General features: G+C 45.8%; 1 protein-coding gene across 1 annotated transcript in view; it reads left to right on the top strand.

The window, feature by feature from the left end:
• The window catches only part of LOC126248137 (rapamycin-insensitive companion of mTOR), a 275,241-nt gene that overhangs the window by 37,987 nt on the left and 212,408 nt on the right, over positions 1-24,846 (top strand). The window contains exons 3-6 of the mRNA XM_049948829.1: positions 17,149-17,308; positions 17,390-17,521; positions 17,689-17,879; positions 22,168-22,396. Coding sequence (XP_049804786.1) covers positions 17,149-17,308; positions 17,390-17,521; positions 17,689-17,879; positions 22,168-22,396 — 712 coding nt within the window. The remainder of the gene's footprint in view (positions 1-17,148; positions 17,309-17,389; positions 17,522-17,688; positions 17,880-22,167; positions 22,397-24,846) is intronic.

The raw sequence follows: 24,846 nt of genomic DNA, 5'->3' as shown, positions 1-24,846 counted from the left end.
GCTTTTTTTCTCCTTATAATGGGAGGACAATTTGATGAAGTTTCAATGTTAGACAAGAATGTGCCAAGTAAGGTTGAGAGAAATGGAAAAGACCAATCATGGGCCAATTGCCATGTTATAAAATTCCCTCAAAAGCAAAGAGAGTTTCATCTTCAATTTAAGCAAGATCGAGACCTAGTAGACAAACAGAAGCTGGATGAAGCCAAACTGATTGTGAAGAAAATGAGTGAATTTGAAAGTAAAATTGTTCCTAACAATCTGATTAAAAATTGTAATAAATGAAGCCGGTAAGTGGATTGAAATCTTCTGTTCAGTCACTCAGTGACCATACTGTCATTGAAATGGAATATGATGGAGAAACGCCCGAAATACTGAATTTGAACTTTAAGTGTTTCACTGTGGAAGATGGTAATACAGTTCCTCCTTTCAGTCGGCGAACAAATGCCCAAATGGCAGATATTGAGCTATACATCTGGGGAATAGAAAATAACAAAAACTGGTCACCAATGGAAAGGCAACTGTACCGGATGAAATACCTGAAGGTTCTACAAATATTATGTGAAAGAACTTGTTCTCCTTCTAGTAGCAGTTTATCATAGGTCACTGGAGCAACAAAGGGCATCTAGTGATGAGAATAAAGCACAGGTCATTCCTGTTTTCAAGATGGTCGTTGGACAGACATTCTTAATTATTGGCTTATGACGCTGAAGTCGATCTGCTGTAGAAATATCGAAGATGTTTTATGCTCATGCATTATAACATTTTTGGAGTTTGTATGAATTTCTGGCAGTGCAGTTGGTTTCTTCCACCAACTTTACATCTTGTGCCTGTTGCTCTTCTGTATGTCGACACTACGAATTTCCTGGAGCTCATGATCAATATGAAACTTTCTTGATCCTCCCACATGTCTTACCTGGAAGCCTGCTGTATGTGGTCCCTCAATGTCCTGTGTGCCCTCAGTGGCACTTCCTGGGGAGCAGATCGAACCACCCTCCTCTATTTGTACCAGTTTCTTGTCCATTCAAAACTAGACTATGGGTGTTTTGTTTATGCATCTGCATGTCTGTCGCTCTTATGCCGTCTCAATACTATCCACCATTGTGGCACGCATTTGGCCACTGGCAACTTATACACTAGCTTGGTTGAGTGTCTGTATTCAGAAGCTGCTGAACTACCGCTGGTCCTACTGCCGTGACTTTCTCCTCAGCAGATATGCATGGTGTTTGTCTGCCATGCATGGCCACCCATCCTATGCCTTCATGCCTCCTCCTTGGCTGACTCCTTTGATCACCAGTACAGGGCACATCCCTCTTCTCTGTTACCTCCTGGAGTTCACTTTTGGCTGTTGTTCTGGCAGCTTAACTTTACGCTACCTGCAAATTTCCTGGTGGGTGAGAACTCTTCACCATATTGGCTTCGTGCAGTGGCTAGTGTTCACGTTTGCCTCCATTTGCTTCCTTAGGACACTATTTCAGCCTCGCTTCATCACATTCAATTCCATGACCTTCGCACAGGTCTTCACGATAGTACCTTTGTGTACACTGATGGCTCTCAGACTGACCGTGGTGTCGGGTGTGCCTTCGTCATTTGCATCGACGTTTTTTGGTATTGGCTTCAAGAACACTGCTCAGTATTTACAGAAGAGCTCTTTGCCCTGTATCAGGCCACGCAGTACATCCGGCGACACAGGCTTTCAAACTGCGTCATTTGCTCCAACTCTCTCAGTGTCCTTCAAAGCCTGTGTGTGCTGTATACCATCCATCCCTTAGTGCAGTGGCTCCAGGAAAGCTGTCATTTGCTCACCCTTGATGGAGTCACTGTGATGTTTGTGTGGGTTCCGGGTCACATCGGTCTGACAGGAAATGAGACCGCTGACGCTGCTGCCGAGGCTGCAGTCCTTGTATCTCAGCCCGCTAGTTCTTACATTCCCTCCGATGACCTCTGTGTTTGCCATCTGTCAGCAGATGGTGTCACTTAGCCATCACCACTGGTCCTCCCTATAGGGGATCAAGCTCCGGGTTATTAAACCTTTCGGATGACCACCTCTCTGCCCTCTCGCCATGAGGAGATCTTCTTAGCTAGGTTGCGTATCAGGCACTGTCTTTTTAGCCATCACCATTTGTTAAGTGGTGCTCTCCTACTACTTTGGGCTCATTATCCTTTATTTAACCACTTATGTTCTCGTTTGTGTTTGCTGTCTGGGTTATCAACCGTTTTAGCAAATGATGCGTGGGCTGTCGGCCACATTTTACTTTTTATCTGTCATAGCAATATGGTGAAGGACATTTAATTTTTAGTTCAAGGCCTCCATTTTTCTATGGCCCAATTTCTCCATGTCCGTCTTTTAGCTGTTTTCTCTTCCGTCGATTGCGATTAACATGTAGTCATTTGTAACTCCTCTCTTTGTCTTCATGTTCTACAGTTTTGAAATGGGTGCGTATGACGCTAGTTGTTTTTGCACCCTAAAACGAAACAAAACAAAAACAAGACTGAAAGTCTCCACTGTAAAAAGCATCATGGAATCAGCAAATAAGAGATCTTGTGAAACTCTGTTCACTCTGAGATCTAGAGTGCTGTACATAAATGTACATCCCCCCAGGGGATCCACAACTCTTTTGTGGATACGTGCGTAGCGAGCACGGGTCCCCGAGCTGATGTGGCCTTCCTTCCTTTCCGGGCTGCATACCTTCCCTTTCCGCATCCTTCCCCCCCCCCCCCCATCTTCGCCCCCCCCCCCCTCACCTCTGGCTCTTTCCTTCCCTTTCTCCCCCTCTGGGGGTATGGTTTGTGCCTACGTCCGGAGACGGACGCTTGTAAATGTACCACATTCTTCGCTTTCCTTGCTTGTAAGTCTTCATCCTTCCTTTGTCCTTCTCTTTTCCTTACCTCTTCTCTCTACCCTTTTCTCCGCTGTGGCGTTTGAGACCTCTCTTCTTTCCTTTCCCTTTCTCTTTCTTCCTCCCTGTGCGTGTCTGAAGGCCGACCCACGCACTTCCATGCGTAGCTGGTGATGGGGTAACGCGTAATTCCCCGCCCCGGGTAGACAGGTAGGACACGTACGTACCCCCTGGTAACGGCCAGGCCCAGGGAGGGGTGATTACCCGAGCTGATACCTTCCGAAAGTGCCGATTGGTCCCTCCGTCCGTTTGTCGGGAGGTGTGACCTGAGGTGTGAACAATCACCTAAGGCGGGAGTGCCCTCAGAGAGGGCCCCCACAAGGGAGGAGCGCGCCATCGGAGACGCCGGTAATCATGGGGGATTCTTCCACAATGGTTTCCTCACCTTCCACTATGTCTGCTCACAAACGTAAGTTCACTGAGTCTCAGCCACAGTCAGTTCTTCCATCGTTGCCACAGTTCCTTGTTGTTTCTCGGTCTGACGAAGGTCACGACTACTCCACGGTCAACCCTTTCATTATTCAGAAAGGTGTCGATGCAATTGCAGGTCCTGTAAAGTCTTGTTCCAGATTACGGAATGGCACCCTGTTGTTAGAAACAGTCAGTGCCCTCCAGGCACAAAAATTGCTGCGTACCTCACTACTACACACTTTCCCTGTCCGGGTGGAACCGCACCGTACCTTAAATTCCTCGCGTGGAGTCGTTTATACACGCTCCCTCGATGGACTGTCTGACGAAGAAATTCAGCACTACCTGTCTGACCAGGGCGTAACGGCTGTTCATAGAGTTATGAAAAGGGTTGACACGGACATCATTCCAACCCGCACTGTCTTCTTGACATTTGACAAAGTTCAACTCCCATCGCAAATCAAAGCAGGCTATGAGATAATTTCCGTTCGCCCTTACGTCCCAAACCCTACGCGTTGCTATCAGTGTCAGCGGTTCAATCACACCAGCCAGTCCTGTTCCAATCCGGCCAAATGTGTTACGTGTGGCATGGATGCCCATGAGGGTGCTTGTCCACCTCCATCCCCTCGCTGCATCAACTGTATGGGTGACCACGCTGCTTCCTCTCGAGATTGTCCCGTTTTTAAGGACGAAAAGCTCCTCCAGGAAATTAGAGTCAAAGAAAAGGTGTCGACCTTTGCTGCTCGAAAATTATTCGCCAGTCGGCAGCCCACCGTGCCTCAGAAAGGAAAATACAGCACTGTCCTTGCTTCTCCTCGGCCAACAAAGGAGGCGGCCACGCAGACTTGCGACCTCACCTTTAGTGCCACGGTCGTCAGATCGGCCAGCGCAAAGATTGCCCGTTCAACCTCACCACTTTCGCCTGCCCACTCTCTGGCTCACCCTTCGTCAAGTTCTGCTAAATCTCGAGCCCAAAAGTCAGACACCAAGACTTCGAAAAAAGAGCATACTCGTGAAGAGTTTTTACGTACCGCAACTTCCCAACCATCGGTTCCTCCTTCCTCTAAACATCATACTTCCAAGAAGGCTACAAAGAAACCCAGTCCCTCTCCTTCTCCGCCAAGGCGTGTCCCATCTACAGCACCACCTGGCGGAAATCGCCCTCGGCCGTCTTCTGTGTCGCCGAGGCGCACTGCTGGCGGCCGATCAACCGGCCGGTCACTGGTGGCAGGAGCTGCTCCTGACCAACCTATGGATCAGGATCTTCTGCCTTCGGCTGAATGCCATTCCATGCTGTCGGTCGCAAGCTCAGAGCAGTCGTTGAGTTGACAGCGACCTTGGTCACATTCCTCCATTTTCTGTTCACCCTATGTCCATTATCCACTGGAATATCCGCGGTATTCGAGCCAATCAGGATGAATTGTCGATCCTCTTACGATCCTACTCGCCGGTCATCTTCTGTCTTCAGGAAACAAAGCTGCGTCCCCATGACCGCTTTGTTCTCCCTCATTTTCAGTCCGTCCGATATGATCTCCCCTCTGTTGAAGGCACTCCAGCACATGGAGGACTCATGATTCTTCTCCATGAAACTCTCCCATTATCACCCAGTCCATTTAAACACTTCCTTCCAAGCTGTCGCCGTCCGTCTTTCCCTTTCCGGATACACGTTCTCTCTTTGTACTGTATACATTCCATCGTCCACACCAATGGCACGAGCTGATCTCCTTCATCTTCTTGGTCAGCTTCCACCCCCATATTTGCTGGTTGGGGACTTCAATGCCCACCACCCACTTTGGGGATCTCCACATCCTTGTCCACGTGGCTCACTATTGCTAGACGTCTTCCACCAAGCAGATCTAGTTTGCCTCAACACTGGGGTCCCTACATTTTTGTCTGCCTCCACGACAAATTTACCTCATTTGGACCTTGCGGTCGGTACTGTTCCGCTAGCTCGGCGCTTCGAATGGTTCGCCCTTGATGATACACACTCGAGTGACCACTTTACTTGTGTCCTTAGACTGCAGCCTCAACTGCCCTACATGCGCCCGCGCCGCTGGAAGTTTGCCCAAGCCGATTGGACACTTTTTTAGTCTCTAGCGACATTCGATGACCGTCACTTTCCCAGCGTCGACGATGAGGTCACACATATTACCGACGTTATTCTTACAGCTGCGGAACATTCAATACCACGCACCTCCGAATTGCCGCGGCGCCTCCCAGTTCCTCGGTGGAACGAGGCGTGGCGTGATGCACTACGTGAGCGGCGACGTGCTCTCCGCGTTTTCCGCCACCATCCTACTTTGGCCAACTGTATCCGCTATAAGCAGCTCCAAGCGCGATGCCGTCGTGTCATCCGCGATAGCAAGAAGGCAAGCTGGAAATTCTTTATTAGCTCATTTAACACCTTCACTCCCTCCTCGGAAGTTTGGAGTCGGCTTCGACGGTTCTCCGGCGCGCCTAGTTTCTCCCCGGTCTCTGGGCTCACCGTCGCGCATGACACATTAGTGGATCCCGTCGCAATTTCTAACTCGTTGGGTCAGCACTTTGCTGAGATTTCGAGCTCTTCAAATTACCCGCCAGCGTTTCTCCCGAAGAAAAGTGCAGCGGAAGTGCGACCTCTTGCTTTCTCCTCTCAAAATCGCGAAAGCTACAATACTGTTTTCTCCTTGCGGGAACTCCAACATGCACTCTCTTCTTCTCGCTCCTCCGCCCCAGGACTGGATGGTATCCACGGCCAAATGTTGCTGCATTTATCAACACATAGTCTGCGTTACCTCCTTCGCCTTTATAATCGAATTTGGACCGACAGTACTTTTCCCAGACGATGGCGGGAAGCTATCGTCGTTCCTGTTCCGAAACCTGGAAAGGACAAACATCTCCCCTCTAGCTATCGCCCCATTTCTCTCACGAGTAGTGTCTGTAAGGTTTTGGAGCGTATGGTGAATTACCGTTTAGCGTGGTGGCTGGAATCCCGCCGTCTTTTAACACCTGCCCAATGCGGATTCCGAAAGCATCGTTCTGCAGTTGACCATCTTGTTGCTCTCTCCACTTATATCATGAACAATTTTCTACGGAAACGCCAAACAGTAGCAATATTTTTTGATCTGGAGAGAGCATACGATACCTGTTGGAGGACAGGCATCCTCCGCACACTGTTCTCTTGGGGCTTTCGAGGTCGGCTGCCCCTTTTTCTTCGCGAGTTTATGGCAGAGCGCACATATAGGGTGCGGGTGAACACTACTCTCTCCCGTACCTTCTCCCAAGAAAACGGGGTACCCCAGGGCTCCGTGCTGAGTGTTGTACTGTTTGCCATTGCCATCAATCCAATTATAGATTGTCTCCTTCCTGATATCTCGGGCTCCCTCTTTGTGGATGATTTTGCAATCTACTACAGCTCTCAACGGACCAGTCTTCTTGAACGACGTCTTCAAGGATGTCTCGATCGCCTCCACTCTTGGAGCATCGAAACCGGCTTCCGTTTTTCTCCCAGTAAGACCGTTTGTGTTAATTTTTGACGACGTAAGGAGTTTCTTCCGCCCTCCTTACATCTAGGTCCTGTCAACCTTCCATTTTCCAACGTCGCTAAATTCTTGGGTCTTATGTTTGACAGAAAACTGTGCTGGTCCTCCCACGTTTCCTATCTTTCAGCTCGCTGTCTGCGATCCCTTAACACCCTCCGTGTCCTGAATGGTACCTCCTGGGGAGCGGACCGAGTGGTCCTTCTCCGCCTCTATCGCGCCTTAGTGCACTCGAAATTGGACTATGGAAGCATAGTCTACTCCTCTGCTCGGCCGTCTATTCTTCGGCGTCTCGACTCTATCCACCACCGTGGATTACGTTTAATGTCTGGAGCTTTTTACACCAGCCCTGTAGAAAGCCTTTATGCTGAGACTGCTGAACCTCCGCTGTCCAATCGGCGAGCAGTCCTTCTGAGTCGTTATGCTAGCCATCTGTCTTCCATGCCTGCTAATCCAGCCCATGACCTTTTTTTCGACGCCTCCTTTGATGTAGGGTATGCAGGTCGCCCCTCCTCCCTATTACCACCGGGAGTCCGCTTCCGTCAACTACTCCATTCTCTTTCCTTCCGCTTTCCTAAAACCTTCTTGACAACTTGGGGTACAGCACCGCCTTGGCTCCGTCCCCGGATCTGCCTGCTCCGTGACCTTTGTCGATTTCCCAAGGATGGTACCCCTTCACTTGTTTATCGTCGGGCATTTGCTGCTCTATGTGCACAAATGACGGACGCCACATTTATTTACACCGACGGCTCGAAAACATCATTAGGTGTAGGGAGTGCCTATATTGTTGGCGACACCCCAAATCACTTTCGGCTTCCCGACCAGTGTTTGGTTTATACTGCGGAGCTTTACGCTGTTCTCCAGGCTGTCCACTACATCCGCCGCCATCAGCGGATACAGTACGTAATCTGCTCAGATTCTCTCAGCTTTCTCCTCAGTCTCCAAGCTCTTTACCCTGTGCACCCTCTGGTCCACCGGATTCAGGACTGTCTGCGCTTGCTCCACCTGGGGGGCGTCTCGGTGGCGTTCCTCTGGCTCCCGGGACACGTTGGTATCTGTGGAAATGAGGTGACCGATATTGCAGCCAAGGCTGCAGTCTCACTTCCTCGGCCAGCTATTCAATCGCTTCCCTTCGCCGATCTACGGAGCGTTCTATGTCGACATGTTGTCCATTTATGGCACACGCATTGGTCGACACTTACCCATAATAAATTGCGGGATATGAAAGCTCTTCCTTGTGCTTGGACCTCTTCCTCCCGACCGCGTCGTCGGGAGGAGGTAATTTTAACTAGACTCCGGATAGGGCACTGCATTTTTAGCCATCGACATCTTTTAAGCGGCGATCCTCCCCCACTCTGTCCCCACTGCTCTCAGCTGTAGACAGTAAGACACCTTTTAATTGAGTGCCCCTATTTTAATCCGTTACGCTCCCGTCTACAGCTATTGCCTGATATATCGTCGATTTTAGCAGATGACACGCGCTCCGCCGACCGCGTTCTCAAGTTTATTAGTGCCAGTGAAATGACGTCAGTCATTTGAAGCTTTTTTTGGGGACAACCAACCCCTTTCTGTAGTGGATTTTTAAGCCTTCCTTCCGCTTTTAGTTTCTCCAATTTTATGACTTTCGTTCTCATTGCTGCTGGTTTTAAATTTCGGTTTTTTACTGCTTCCTAAGTCATGGACCGGGCGCTAATGACCATAGAAGTTTTGCGCCAAAAAAAAAAAAAAAAAAAAAAAAAAAAGTACATGTTCCTTGACGTCCAGAAGGCATTTGATACAGTTCCACACTGTTATTTAATGGACAAAATATGAACTTACGGAGTATTGGACCAGATTTGTGATTGAATTCAGGACTTCTTGGCAGGTCATTATATCATTCTTACTGGAACAAGATTGAAAAATGTAAAGGTAATTTCTTAAGTATCCCAACAGAATGGTATAGAGTCACTACTGTTTACAATTTATATTCATGGTCTGGTGGATGATGTTGGAGGCTCTTTAAGACTGAAGATGATGCTGTTGTCTGTAGGAAGGTTGCAATGCCAGAAGATGGTAGCAAAATGCAGGACGTCTTGCAGCGGATCGACAATCTGCCCAAGGACTGGCAGTTGACTCTAATGCAAATAAATGCAATGTATTGTGCATAAGTAGGTGAAGAGGTCTTCTATTGATTGATTACGCTGTTGGCATCAAAACACTGGAAACAGTAACTATCGTAAAATACCTCAGTAGACATCCAGAGTGACCCAAAGTGGAGTGATCATATAAAACAAATAGTAGGAAAGCAGGTACCAGACTGAGATTCATTGGGAGAATCTTATGAAAATGCCCTTAGGGGTTCAGCTTTCTTTTGCTGGGTATGGGCTTGGCAACCCCAGGATTCCTGAGGTGTGGACTGGTAAGCGCCGCCAGTCCCCTGTCACCGTAAGCTCTGGGCATGCTTCAGCAACCACTGTATGGTGTGGCAGTGGAACGTTGTTTGTCATAGGGAACAGGGCTCTTGACTTTACCATCTAGATTGTGAGGGTGGTAAAAACCTCTATAAAAAACACCTCAGTCTGAAGATATAGTTTATGCTGATGAGATGCATGGATGTTGAGGTGAAACAGTCATTAGCGGGCAACCTCTGGGGAACCTGCTGCACCTCAATTGTATAAGGCTTACTCAGGCATGTGGGGCTCTACGTGGACCTAGCTGCTCGTGGGACCGTAATGGAACCCTTGGAGTTTTCTCCTTCTCTTCAAGTGTGGCCCACTAGTAGGTACTAACACCCAATCAAATAAGAGGGCTCGTGTAGCTCCAGATTCAGGGGTTGCACAGAATTCGTCCGTGAATAGTAACAGAATGCATGCTGCTGGTCAGAATGTGTTTTTAATTGAGAAACAGAAAGAGGGCAGTTTTGTAAAGGTTACACCTTTTTATATTCAAAAGTTTGTGGAGGGCATCACAGACACACTGAAATCCATTAAGTGATTGCATAACGGCACACTGTTGGTTGAAACTGCTAGTTCCCCACAAGCAAGAAACCTCTGGAAAGCTAAATGCCTTGGTGAATATGCCTTCAAAATGGGGCTCCACAGCACCTTGAACTACAGCAAGGATGTTGTGTTGTGTACAGATCTGGTAGACATTACCAAGAAGGACTTGAAAGATGGGTGGGCTCAAGAAGGGATTGTCGATGTGTGGAATATATTGAAAAGGGTGGATGGGATTCTGGTAAAATCTGACTCCTTCAGCATTACCTTCAATAGCACAAAACTCCTGGAGCATATCAAGGCAGGTTTCGTGTGCCCAATCCAATGTGCTGTTTAAAATGCCAGTACTTTGGGCAAACCACCTTAGGATGTAAGGGTGAACCCACTTGTGGGGAAACATGGCAAGGCCGCCCATGGCAGAGTTGCTTGCTTCTCATTTCCGAAGTGTGTAAACTATGCTGGGGATCACCCTATCTGGAGTAGGGACTGCATTGTCATCCTTGAAGAAAAGAGATACGAGAAATTAAAACATCAAAACACATCCCAACAGTGAGGCCAAGAAGATCTGTAAGTCCATGCAGCCTCCCTCATTTACTATATCTTTTGCTTTGGCCATTAAGAAGCCTATTTTGACAGCCAATGCTTCTACGCAGATGGAGTTTGCTAGTGTTAACACTAGTACCTGCGTTTATCAGTGTACTTGTCAAGCTGATGTTGTTTCAGAGGCCAGAGCCCCTCCAAGAACATCTGAAAAGCCACAGTTACCACCAATGCAGAGCTCCCAGTACCTCCAAAGGCAGAGTCTTGTGAAACATCCAGCATAGCCTCTGCCACTGCTGCAGCAATTCCCACAAAGCCCTCCCAGACCAAATAAGCAAATGGGAAGCTTCCACCACACGTAAAAACAGGCGGTAGACTGTCAGACCATGTGACGTGATTTGACATGATGGTTATGCTGCTTCTGCTTCAGAGCCAATGGAATTCAGAATCTTGGCAAGGTCGATTTGGGGGAAGAGACCAAACAGCGAGGTCATCGGTCTCATTGGATTAGGGAAGGATGGGGAAGGAAGTCGGCCGTGCCCTGTCAAAGGAACCATCCCGGCATTTGCCTCAAGCGATTTAGGGAAATCACGCAAAACTTAAATCAGGATGGCCGGACGCAGGATTGAACCGTAGCCCTCCTGAATGCGAGTCCAGTGTGCTAACCAATGTGCCACCTCGCTCAGTCCCATTGTGGACTGCCCATCCTGGCAGAAAGACAGAGTGAAGGTGGTAAATGTCTCCCGTACTACAGTGGAACACGACTAGGTTCAGGACACGTGGAGGAACTGAAACTCCTGCCACAGGCAGAACCCCTATACTTGTGTTTACAGGAAACACATTTCAAAGCCACAGATGCCCCTGTGAACACAGACCACTCTTGTGCTCTCCCCTTGCTTACTGACCTACAAGCAGTAACCATTGCAGTTAATGCAAGTCAGATCATCACTATCTGCTCCTTGTACTTACCTCTGCAGGATGCAATAGGCTCTGACAAGGGAACCTCCCCATCGCACCCCCCTCAGATTTAGTTATAAGTTGGCACAGTGGATAGGCCTTGAAAAACTGAACACACATCAATCGAGAAAACAGGAAGAAGTTGTGTGGTACTATGAAAAAAATGAGCAAAATATATAAACTGAGTAGTCAATGCGCAAGATAGGCAACATCAAGGCTAGTGTGACCTCAAAAGCGCCGTGGTCCCGTGGTTAGCGTGAGCAGCTGCGGAACGAGAGGTCCTTGGTTCAGGTCTTCCCTCGAGTGAAAAGTTTAATTTTTTATTTTCAGTTTATGTGACAAACTATTATGTTTTCATCAGTTTTTTGGGAGTGATTATCACATCCACAAGAAAACCTAAATCGGGCAAGGTAGAAGAACCTTTTTACCCATTTGCCAAGTGTATAAGTTAGGTGGGTCGACAACAAATTCCTGACATGTGACGCACATGCCGTCACCAGTGTCGTATAGAATATATCAGACGTGTTTTTCTGTGGAGGAATCGATTGACCTATGACCTTGCGATCAAATGTTTTCGGTTCCCATTGAAGAGGCACGTCCTTTCGTCTACTAATCGCACGGTTTTGCGGTGCGGTCGCAAAACACAGACACTGAACTTATTACAGTGAACAGTGACGTCAATGAATGAACGGACAGATCATAACTTTGCGAAAATAAAGAAAGTAAATTTTTCACTCGAGGGGTGACTTGAACCAAGGACCTCTCGCTCCGTAGCTGCTCACGCTAACCACGGGACCACGGAGATACTGTGCCTACGCTCTCCTTGAAATTGCCTATGTTGCACATGGACTACTCTGTTTGTATATTTTGCTTATTTTTTCATAGTTCCACACAACTTCTTCCTGTTTTCTCGATTGATCTTTGTTCAGTTTTTCAAGGCCTATCCACTGTGCCAACTTATAAGTAAATCTGAGGGGGGTGCGATGGTGAGGTTCCCTTGTGAGACTCTCGCAGGCCTTATTGAACAACTCACTCACATGATTTTTCTACTGGGTAATTTCAATGCCCGTAATGTATTATGGGGTTCAAACTATACTTGCCCCAGGGGTCAAGTCTTGGAGACCCTCATGATGTATCAGGAGCTCTGTATCCTCAACACGGGCAGTCCCAATCCTTTCTCAGCTGCTCTTGGGTTATCCTCAGCGATAGACCTGTCTTTCTGCTCTCCAGTCCTTGCAGACTCGGCACAGTTGGAAGCAGTTGATGACCTTCTTTCCAGTGACAGCTTCCCACTGTGGATCCACCTACTGAATGGAGGATTGCTCGAACAGAAGCCACCGAAATGGAAGATCAGCAGGGCTAACTGGGTGGTGCTTAGCCAGTTGGCTGTGTTTGAACACCGTGACAGCATCCAGGAGTGGGTGGACTGCATCACGTGTGTGATCCATCCCAAAGTCTTCATGTCACCATAGGAGGCGACCTGTATCTTGGTAGACAGATGAGTGCCTTTCAATGATCCAGGACAAGTGTGTGGATCTTTGACAGTTTAAATGCCATGCGAAGATAGACAACATCACAGCCTTTTTGCATCACAAGAGCCAAGCCTCTATGTGTAATGAAGGAGAGCAAGAAAAGGTCATAGCAAGCATTCCTGGTCTCCATCAATCATTCCACTTGTTCTACAAAAGTTTGGGAATCCATGTAGAGGATTTCTGGCAAACACAGTTGTGTACCCATAGCTGCAGTGCTGAAGTAGGGGTGTCTCCAGACAGTGCCTTGACACAGTGCTCAGATGCTTGCCGATCATTTTGTACAAACTTCAGCCAATACAAGCCAGGATCTGGTGTTCCATCGCTACTGTGCAACTGTAGAGAGGGGCAAGTTGGATTTCAAATCCAGCAGTTCTGAGTCTTACATCTACCCTTTCTCCACGTAGGAACTGGAATCAGCGCTGTCTGTCTTTCCTGTGGAAACATCACCGTTTGACATATTCTTTGGTATCATTAAGCCATATGACACTACTGAGAGACACAATTTACTCACACAAATGTATCAATAGGGCTTTCGTGGCCACCTCCCCATCTTCACCGTACAGTCCGTCCTGTCTCAGTGCTTTCTTAGGATCCATGTTGGTGACATGCTGTGAGATCATTTTGAGCAGGATAATGGTGTCCCTCAGGACAATGTTTTAAGTGTTACCCTCTTTGCGATAGCCATAATAAGTATCATATCTACGGGAAGGAGTGCTGTACAGTGCTCGTTACTTGTGGACAATTTTACTTTTTTCTGTTCAACTTATGGTGTAGAGGTTAGAGGAGTAGGCTGCAAAGACAGGTTTTTAGTTTTCTGCAAACTGACTTGCATCTGAGGGACACCATTCTACATTTTAAAGACTCGGTGAGATTTCTGGGCCTTATTTTTGGCTCTTAATTTGTCGTGCTTACTACACCTGAGGGACCTGAAAGCCATAGCCTAGAAGGTGCTAAATATCATAAACTGCCTTAGCCACAGGTCTTGGGGAGCAGACTGGGTCCATCTACTCCAGTTTTATTTGGCTTCTGTGCACTCACAGCTGGACTATGGATTCACAGTCTATGAGTCAGCGAGGGCTTCTTACCTTGATATTATCCACCATTAGGGGATTAGACCAGCTATCGGTGCTTAAAGGACCAGCACTATATCCTCTCTCTGTGCTGAGGCTGGGGAATCACTACTCACCATCTGGTGGCACCTCCTCATGCTGCGTCAGGCATGTAAGTTCCTCGCAGCTCTGACTTCACCCGCATACCATCCTGTTGCTCATCCACCTTTGGAATGCCCTTTCTTCTACAGTCCACTAGCTACAATGCCATTTGGGATCTGCGTGCAGCATGTGCTGGAGTCACTCAGCGTGGAGCAAGTACAACTCTAAATCCAGAGTTTTAACCACCTGCTGCACTTGCTACTGCAGAGGCCCAAAGTAATTTTTTAGATTTGGTGCAGTACAGGAGAGATTGCACTCCTATGTGTGTTTTTAATGCAATATTTTATGACGTTTTAGATTAACATCACAACTATGTAACTCTCTTTATGGATGTATCTAACAGGGAGACGCCGTTGGTTGCTCTGTTGTTTTCCCAGATCGTGTCCTCAAGGCCCAACTGCCTAAAGACATTATGGTCTTCGGCACAGAATTATATGCAATCTTGCAGGGACTGGAGCAGATGGGATATCCTTCCAGTGCTCAATTTCTTGTCTGTTCCGGTTCTCTGAGTATCCTTACTCTCTAAAATGTTTGTACCCAGTAGATAAAGTAGTTCAGAATATCCAGGAAGCCATCCTCCAACTAAAATGACTGGGGAAGGTGGTATCTTTCTGCTGGATGCCAGGGCACATGTGTATTGTGAAGCACAAAGGGGTGGATTTTCCATTGTGTGGTGCTTGTGTTGTAGGGTCATTGTGTGCCACGTTTTAGTGGACTGTGTTTTAGTTTCCAACCTGCGGGCTGCTGTGGGTTTGGCAATGGATATACCCTCAATTTTAAGTGATGTGCAAATGAATGCGATTAGAGTTTTAAAATTTTGTGAATTGTCCAACACTTTTCCCAAGATTTTAGGGAGATAGTTTTGATGTGTTAACAGGGTGACTGGCTCACAAATGTTTTTTGTTGGTGGTCAGCCACAGACATTTTCCTGTGCCTTTGTTTTACCTCCTTTCCCATTTTACTTGTGTTTCAATATCATGTATAGCCATTTTTACTCTTTCTCCATTGTTTTATGTGCGGTGGAATGATGTGCAGTCAATTTGAGTACATGAGTGAGCAACAATTTTTGAAGTTTTATTCACACTCATTTGTTTTAATGAGTGTAAGGGCGCTGAGAACCTCCCCATTAATGCCCATAAGCTACGCACGCACGCACGCACACACACACACACACACACGCACACACACACACACACACACACACACACACACACACACACACACACCTCTTATGAAAATGTAATTCATACACAAAAGAAGTGGCTTACAAAACACTAGTTTGTTTAATTCTTGAGTACTGTTCATCAGTTTGGGACCCTTACCTTACTAGGATCAGTGGTAGAAATAAAGGAGATCCAATGAAGAGTTGTGCATTCTAGTCAGCGCAAGAGTCTTATGGATATGCATGAAAAACTCCCATGGAAGATTCTACAAAAGAGACATCGTGCATCACATAATGCTTTATTGTTGCAAATTTGAGAGTGTACATTTAGAGGACCACCCCTCACCCACGTAGTTTGATTGAAAATGAGGGATGTTTTTCACATAGGATTTGTCAGTTCACTTGTATTAAATATTTACATTTATTTAATGTAAAAATAAAGTAATAATTTACTAAAAATGTGGGAAAATTATTTTATTATTAAAATTTTAATTTAGTGTCAACAGGTTAAACTAAGCATTAAAATCACTTAGCAAATTTTTGACTTGTCTTTGTGGAATTTTGTACACATTATAATTCATTCAGGCACCCACAATCTTTCCCCGTCAAGTGCACTGATACAGCACGTATTGCTTCCCCTGTGCTCATGTGTTATACTGACAGCCGGTACAAGCTCTGCTGACATGTCAGCCTATTCTAGTTGCCGTTTCAATAGGAAACCCCCCTCTCAGAGCAACAACTTTTTAACTCAATTGTTAGTGTGTGGATACATTTTTTTACAGATATAGTGATTATCATAATGCTTTTAAATATTGGTTTTACAATTGTTATTGACTTCAGTATATGGCTATTAGATGTGGCATGTTTTTGAGGATTTGTCTGCCTATTTTTATTTTGAAGGGCCTATAGTTTCCACTGTGTATGGCAGTTTCTTTTGTAGGCCAAATCATTTTTCTCTCTGTACTTATTTTTTTTTTAATCGAAAGTTTTGTCAGGTCTGTGAAATTATTCTACTCACAGGAGTGAATTTATTTTCAATGTTTTGAAAAAAGTGAGATACCTGTAAACTTACCCAGCTGTTGTCACTTTCAATAATACTTTTCTGGGTATGTGGCTGAACTGTAATGTTATTATTTAACGGAAGTTCCTGAAACAGTTGAAGGCAGCCCTGTTAAGGTTAATGTAATTACTGTAAATTAATTGCCCTGGTGATGAAGACCATTTGAAACAGTGGTTCAAAGATTGGTCAATATAACAACATGATGATGCGTTCACTTACCTGGAAGAGTTATATTAAAGAACTTGTAGTGCTTGTTTATCAAAGATTTGAACTGAGGGTCAGTTCAATGATTTAGTTCAGTGGTTAGTTCCAGTACACACAAATGCATCCATCTAGTGAACAGTTGCTGACAACCCTTGCACTTGCTGCAAGTTAGGCATATGTGGATTTAGACAACATTTGATATGACCATAGTAGTAGTTTATCTACTTTCTTTTGTGTTGAGAGGGTGCTCCATGTCTTGTACTGTCAAAAATTTTGACTGATTTCATCTGTACTCTTAGCAGCCTATACAGGGTGAACATACCAGACCACCAGAGTTTGTTACTCCTCTAGCTCCTGTGACATGATATGTGAGATGGTTTTGTGATCGCCATTTCTACACTGTATACTTTAATGTTTTTGCTTCACATAAAGTGTTGATTGAGCATAATGACATAATTATGTAACAATGGCACAGATGTTCATCTGAATACAAGTTAAATTAATCTGAACAGTGAAATTATCTGTCCTTGTATAGTGAAACATGCCTACATACATGTTTTTCCTTTGGATTTTTTGAAGAAAAATCTGAGTGTTTGAAAAAGTCTGGTGCTGTAGTTTATGTTTCACATGTTAATTATTTACAATATGGCCTAGTAAAATGATTCACTGCATTTTTGCTTTTAGATGCGTCTGAAATATGCAGGGAAGTTCTGCATAATTTGTGCAGAAAAAAAGGTCTCACAGAGGGGAAAATATTTAGTTATATCAGTGCCCTAGTAAAACTGATATCGAAGGTCAATGGACCTTCAGAGCTTGGGTATTCTGTGGAACAATTACAGTGTTGGTAAGTCATGCCTTCAGTTTTTTATTTGTACTAACCATTGATGACTAGGAAATATGATATACTGCATCTAAACCTTTGTAGTTTGCGTGTTCCATTAATTCACGAGGCATCTCGGGTCAGAGCAGCAGCTCTGCAGGCTGTGAGGTACACAGTGAAAGAAGAGAAGCATGTAAGGTCACTGTACTCTCTAAATTACCCTTATCTCATTGCCAGGTAAGTTTCATGAAATGTATTTTCTCTTTGAGTAGAAATTCATAAATAGGTGAAGTTTTAACTGTAAATGTGATCTTCATTTTGAGGTAGAGAAGTTTAGGACATTACAAACAGTGATTTAAATAATTCAGCTATATACCAATAATAGTAATTTGTGTTTACTTCAGGTGCCTTGATGTGAACCTTCGAAATGATATGGAAAGGGTCCAGGCCCTGCGCCTTGTGCGCCGTCTTTTGGCTTTAGCACCAGGCCATTTTCCACCAGCTATTGTGCGTTCCCTCGTCTCTCTCGCTAATGGGGCTGTTGAAGAGAAAGATCAGATGCTGAGAGCCTGCCTTGCCACACTGGCTGAAATATGTATGTTCAGTATTTGCATTATTTTTGTTTGTAAACCTTTTTTAATTCGTAAGGAATTAATATCTTTTATCTGTGTGTGTGTGTGTGTGTGTGTGTGTGTGTGTGTGTGTGTGAGAGAGAGAGAGAGAGAGAGAGAGAGAGAGAGAGAGAGAGAGAGAGAGAGATATTCAAATAAGAGTGGTATGATTCCTCTAGAGTTCATTAAGTGAGCTTGAGACTGTTAAAGGCTCAATAAAGTCAGTACGAGATGCTACAGGAAAGACTTGATGCATCATGGAGAGTCTTGCTGTCAAGATTGTGTTTGCAGAAATTTGGGCTTAGAGAGGTAGTCACAATCTTTCTTCCTGTATACCATTTGTGAATGTAATATAAACAGAATAAAATGATTCTGGTGAACCATGCACTCACTGCCACATACTCTATGATTGGCTGTGAATTGCAAATATAGATATATATGTAGATGTAAATAATTTAGACAGTTCTGAACCAGTATTCTGAAATAACTTTGTTGTTTGTTTGTGCAATCGATCTCCACACCATTCATCCCCTTATTTTTCTGTTTATAAACGCTTCATATTAATACAAATAATGAATTTAGTATTATTATTTAAGTGTAGTGTCATATTTTTGTTTATTTCAGCATGTGAACATGAGTAGTAGGGCAGAATTGGGATCACAAGAGGTGTAAATGTGAGAACTGTTTGACATATTCAGAATAAATACAGTTTGGAGGCAGTGAGTTTGAAAATGATAGTGAAATGGTGTGACACGCTAGCTGAGCTCTTGACATTTACTTCTTTCTGTTGCAGTGACTGCTTCGATTAAACCGCCCAAAGTCAGATAGCTCCGCATAGACTCAAATGCGGTAATCAAATCTGTCACATAGCGGAATAACGATATGGATAAGGGTGGCCCTGCAAATGAGTCCTGGGCTTTGGTTCTCACACAGTATAATAAAAAGGGGTCATCTAACTAATTAAATTAAAGATCAATTCAAATTAACCCCAGTTTATTATAATATTCTCTCTTCTTACACAGATGAATGTGAATTAGTGTCCAAATGTATTGAGGTCAGTAAGTCACAGAGAACATGAAAACTAACATTTATAAACATTAAATAAATCTAAACTAACAATTGAAAAGCTTGGCAAAGTCCATGTCAGATAGGTGAATGGAATGACCGTCATCTCGCACATCATCTCTAAAATTACGTAACTGCGGTGACACACAGTGATCACTCAGATTTCGCTAGAAGGGCATACGACTACTATGTGCCAACAACATAACTACCCAGGTCATAAATGAGCCCTCAAACAGAAGAAAATGTAGAAATTGTGGAAATGAACAGTTGATAACTTTCATTCCTCCACTTGCCTACTCTGCAATTTCTTACTATACATAGCATTCTGAAAGTGGGAAGCTGCAAGTGATGCAGGACCACAGCCACAAGTTGGGCACTGGATGCTGTAACCCCGTCGTTGACAACCAAGCGTCTTCCTCCCAAGCGGAAGTCCTAAACTTGGCACTGCCCTGGGCTCAACTGCCCCAGACTGTTTCCTAGAGTTGAAAGTCCTTGACTGTGTCTTAAACTCCAGTGTGTCCTGAACATAACTCTCTGCCCTCTGCAAGTTTTTGAAATTCTCCTTTAACTTTAAAAGCTCCACTAAACTCTGGCCGAAGGTATTACTGTTAACAAACTAACTCCCCACCTTGAAAAAGTTTGAAATATAAGTCAGTCGGCTTCCTCCCCATGTATACTGGTTTTAAACAATTTAGTACAAACCTCCCAGTTGTCGATTAAGTCTTCAGTACAGCCAGTATGCTGATCCCTCACACCTCAAATTCTCAGAACCTTGCACTCTGTCTCCCACATGTAATTTTAAGACTACCCAATGAAATCTCTTACTGCCACTTTTTAGACATGAGGTATTTCACCACACCTGGAGTGGTACCAAGATGTCTACACATTGCACTTACAAATAAAATTTCTGTTTTCAAGGCATCCATTTTCACGAGACAACAGAGATCTATGACCAAACTGTACTACTCTGCCTTCTAGGAAGTAGGCAGTCAGACAAAATTACATCCTTTAGAACTGTGGCTTGACCGGATTACTGGCCTTGTAAAACAGTAATATGCAGCATAGGGCTAGATTCTCATCACGAATCACTATACAATTTGTTCAGTTAAAACTCTGATCACATACCACACAGGGCATGGCTAGCGGGAGAATGTATGGGTGCCAATGGCTGGGTGCCCAGCTGACATTGTGTGGCCAATGTTTGCTTTCGGCATCCAGAAGGGACATGTCTCCTCATGCTCTCTCCATTGAAATCCAAGCCCGCTCCCCTGGGAACACTGCCATACATCCTTATTCTCTTCCCGGATCATCACGACACTCCTACAAATGTGCAACTACAGAAATATGCAACATGCAAACTATCACCAGATTAGAGGAAACAGTGTGAGAGGAGTTATGGGCTGAATCCTTGCAATCACTGCTATTACCCATAATCTGCATTGACTATTTATTAATTGACCGGAGTATTGAATTAAACATAATGAAATACAAGAGGTGTCGGTCCAACAATAGACTGATGCATTTCAGTGGGTACTATTAAATGATACACAGAGATTAAGCATTGAAAGTCAATGTATAATTTTTTGTTTTATTATATCTTAGGGGTTCAGATTAATGGAACAGATTTGGGCATAAATGTTTTGTTTGTCGTTGGGCAACAGTCTGTTGGTAGTAAATATGAAAATAGCGGTTTATTGACCATTTTTATGGTCATAGCAACAGATCAGGAGCAGGGTAGTTTCTTAAGAAGTACTATGTGACATAATGATTGGGAAAAAGACAATGCACTGGAAACTCAACCACTGGCTATAAAAGAAGGGAAAGTAGTTACAGTGTCAGATAGTATCTCAGTTTGTCCCTTTTTACTTTCTTACAAAACTCATAACTGAGATCAGATAAGGGTATTTAACCTTAAATGGGACAACACAATCAAGGTTGGTCTGGATAAATGAAAATAATTTGCAAGATGGTGCTTGGAGAAAAGATGAGAAAAAGTTAGTGTTGTACTGTAAGTGGATGCAGTAAAGGAATGTGAAAGAGAAACCAACAGATGTTGCAGGAATAAGAGAGAGAATCCAGGAACAGAAGTAAGTGGGTAATGAAGCTACTGTATTGCATCTTGTAGACAAAGTCACTGGGTGTATGGAGATGCTGGTTTTGACTGAGATGGAAGTAATTATAAGTACTTACTATAATTACATTGCTGTTCCATAGCTGTAATTAGTGTATATAGTAGTAGTAAAAAAAACCATTATGTAAATGTGGTTTTCCAGTGATCCATGAAACTTGCGAACTAGTAGTGGAAAATCATCCTTATCTCCCTCAACAGCATATTAAAATGTTAGTTAGTGCTGCATATGCTGGTGGTAAGTTCCTATGGGACCAAACTGCTGACCAAGTGAGATGGCGCAGTGGTTAGCACACTGGACTCGCATTCAGGAGGATGTCGGTTCAAACCCGCGTCCAGCCATAATGATTTACGTTTTCTGTGATATTCCCTAAATCGCTTCAGGCGAATGCCGGGATGTTTCCTTTGAAAAGGCCAACTTCCTTTCTCATCCTCCCCTAATCTGACAGGACCGATGACCTCACTTTTTGGTCCATTCCGCCAAAACAACCAGCCAACCAACCAACCAACCAATCTGCTGAAGTCATTGGTCCCTAGGCTTACACACTACTTAATCTAACTTCAACTAACTTACACTAAGGTCAACACACATACCCATGCCAGAGGGAGGACTCGAACGTCTGATGGGGCGAGCCACGCGAACCGTTACAAGGCTCCCTAGACCACGTGGCTACCACGTGCGGTGCACATGCTGGTTTAGTTGCATTTTTAGCCTTTTGTAAGGATTGCTTTGAACTGCAGGTTAATATTTACTCCAAGTGCACCAAGAAAGATCAAGGATTGAGATAATCAAATTGCATTAGTAATAGGGTTGAAATATTTCTGCTGAGATACAAACAAATGCAATTAAGACAGTGATCTAATTTAATGTGACTGTTGAAACCTGTCAGCATACTGTTTGGTTATTTCCTCAAATTGTGTTAGTTTAGTTTCCTGTCAACCTGCTTGCACCAAGAAGTTCCTGTGTAATGTTTCCTGTAAATATCATAATTTTGTCTTTAGATGTTCTTAATAAATTAACATGTTTTATGATGTGGCTGAGTGAAGTGGTTGCTAACCAAATTTAATTTCTTTTGTAGGTGTCCTTAATTCACCATTATTTATTGAATGTGGGGGTGTTGCAGCAGTATCTCGGAATGTATTGAATTGTCAGATGCCTCGTATAAGTGAGACACTTTCAGGAGTGCTATTGTTCCTCTTGAACCATCCCAGCACACGAAGGCGAGCAAGTATCTTCCTGTCTACACTAGCAGCTCCATACTGTGACTTTCATGTAGATTGTAGCAGTCGAGCTGCAAACAGTGCAAAGTAAGTGCTTTCTTTTAGTTTTTAAGAATATTTTTAGAACATTCTATAGGTGTTTCTAGTGGTTGAGAATTTCCTGTTGGTGGGTGGGCTTAATGTGGTGTAGAACTTATCAGATGTGAAATACTTGGTATAGGTCTTAATATATTATATTTGAAAGTGACTTCAATTATATTAGAGGTCATCTGGCAACAATGTCCGGACTCATAAAGACAACAGATGAAAATTTTGACACCAGATAAATTGAACCAAAGTCCTTGTTATTAAAATACCAGTTTGTTAATCTCCTTCGAACTGAGACTCTGATGTTTCTGACCTGGGGCATTCGGTAAGATATGACCACAGCTTTTGCCAGTGTTTCAGCACATTCCTCTGGCTTTCCAGAACAGTGCACCTGAGTATTCATTAAAACCACTGCTTAGTACAAATTTGCTTGTGTTTAATGTAACATCATTATTATAGATAGCACAGTTACATGTCAGCAGAAGATGTATTTAATGTATGTCTTGCCCAGGCATTGCCAATCAGTGTGCAGATAATACTGTCATAAGTATGTACCTATATTTGTACAATAAGGTATAGTACATTACAAAACATAACCCACTGACCAATACATGGAAACTCCAATTACTTGTATGCTGCTGCATGTGCTTAAATGTTTTCTATGTGTATTGTTGTGACTGCTATCTAATTACAGTTTGCTGTTGATACTAAGAAATTTAATGCACAGTGCATCCTTAAGTCACATCACTCATATATATCGCGTGCTTTGCAGCAGGCGTAGAGTTTTTGATATGTTCTGGGATTTTACATTAATTTCCTTGTGATGACTTCAATCTTTCCTCTACCTCTCCGTGTTGCCCTACATTCTCCCTCGACCTCCTCCCCTCCCTCGCCCTCCTGCCCACCTCCCTCCCTTTTGCTCCATCACTCTCCATCCCACCTTGCCTCCCAGTGTCCCTCCCCCTCCCTCCCACCTTGCCTCCCAACTAATGCCCCTCCCTCTCCCTCCCACCTTGCCTCCCAACTAATGCCCCTCCCTCTCCCTCCCACCTTGCCTCCCAACTAATGCCCATCTCCATCGCACCCTCTCACCCTACATGCCCCTCCCCCACGCCTCCCCCTTTCCCCCTACATTCCCCTCCCCCACTCCTCCCCCTTTCCCCCTACATTCCCCTCCCTCCCTCTCCCACTCCCTCCCCCTCTCCCTCTCCCCCCACATGCCCCTCCCTCCTCTCCCCCCTACATGCCCCTCCCTCTCTCCCCCTACATGCCCCTCCCTCCCCCCATCCACCCTCCTTCCCCCCATCACCCCTCCATCCCACCCCTTCCCACTCCCCTCCCTCCCCCTCCATCCCATTCCCCCCGCCCTCCCTCCATCCCTCCCTTCCCCCATCCCTCCCTCCCTCCTCCCTCCCTCCCCCTCCCACCCCTACCCCCCTCCCTCCCCCTCCCTCCCCTTCCCCCCTCCATCCCTCCCCTTCCCTCCCCATCCCCCTCACTCCATCTCCCTCCCTCCATCTCCCTCCCCATCCCCCTCGCTCCATCTCCCTCCCTCCATCTCCCTCCCTCCAGCCTCCCCATCCCCCATCCCTCCCCCTCCCCCCTCCCTCCCCCTCCATCCCCATCCCCCTCCCTCCCCACATCCTCCCCCCCATCCCTCCCTCCCTCCCCATCCCTCCCTCCCTCCCACGGCCCCCTCCTTCGCCACTCCCCCTCCCTCCCACTGCCCCCTCCCTCCCACTGCCCCCTCCCTCCCACTGCCCCCTCCCTCCCACTGCCCCCTCCCTCCCACTGCCCCCTCCCTCCCACTGCCCCCTCCCTCCTACTGCCCCCCTCCCTCACCACTGCCCCTCTCCCTATCCCACTCCCTCCCCCTCTCTCCCTCCCTCCCCCACCCCTCCAAAACCCTCTCCCACTCTATCCCCCTCTCCCCCTCTATCCCCCTCTCCCCCTATCCCCCCTATCCCCTCTATTCCCCCTATCCCCCTCTCTCCCCCCTCTCCCCCTCTCCACCCCTCTCCCCCTCTATCCCCCTCTCCCCCCTCTCCCCCTCTATCCCTCTATCCCCCTCTCCCCCTCTATCCCCCTCTCCCCCTCCATCCCCCTCTCCCCCTCCATCCCCCTCTCCCCCTCTATCCCCCTCTCCCCCTCTATTCCCATCTCCCCCTCTATCCCACCCATCTCCCCCTCTATCCCACCCATCTCCCCCCTCTCACCCATCTCCCCCCTCTCACCCATCTCCCCCCTATCACCCCTCTCCACCCTCTCCCCCTCTCCCCCCTCTCCCCCCTCTCCCCCTCTGCCCCCTCTCCCCCCTCTCCCCCCTCTTCCACCTTTCCCCCTCTCCCCACTATCCCCCTCTCCCCCTCTATCCCCCTCATGCGAACCCCCCGCTCCCCTGCCCACTCCATTCCCCCAGCACTGTGCCCCGTTGTTCCCTGTGACCTGTG

This window comes from Schistocerca nitens, chromosome 3 (genome assembly GCF_023898315.1).
Source record: "Schistocerca nitens isolate TAMUIC-IGC-003100 chromosome 3, iqSchNite1.1, whole genome shotgun sequence".
NCBI lineage: Eukaryota > Metazoa > Arthropoda > Insecta > Orthoptera > Acrididae > Schistocerca > Schistocerca nitens.
Note: the sequence above shows the minus strand (reverse complement) of the source record. Positions and strands in the feature narration are given on the sequence as shown.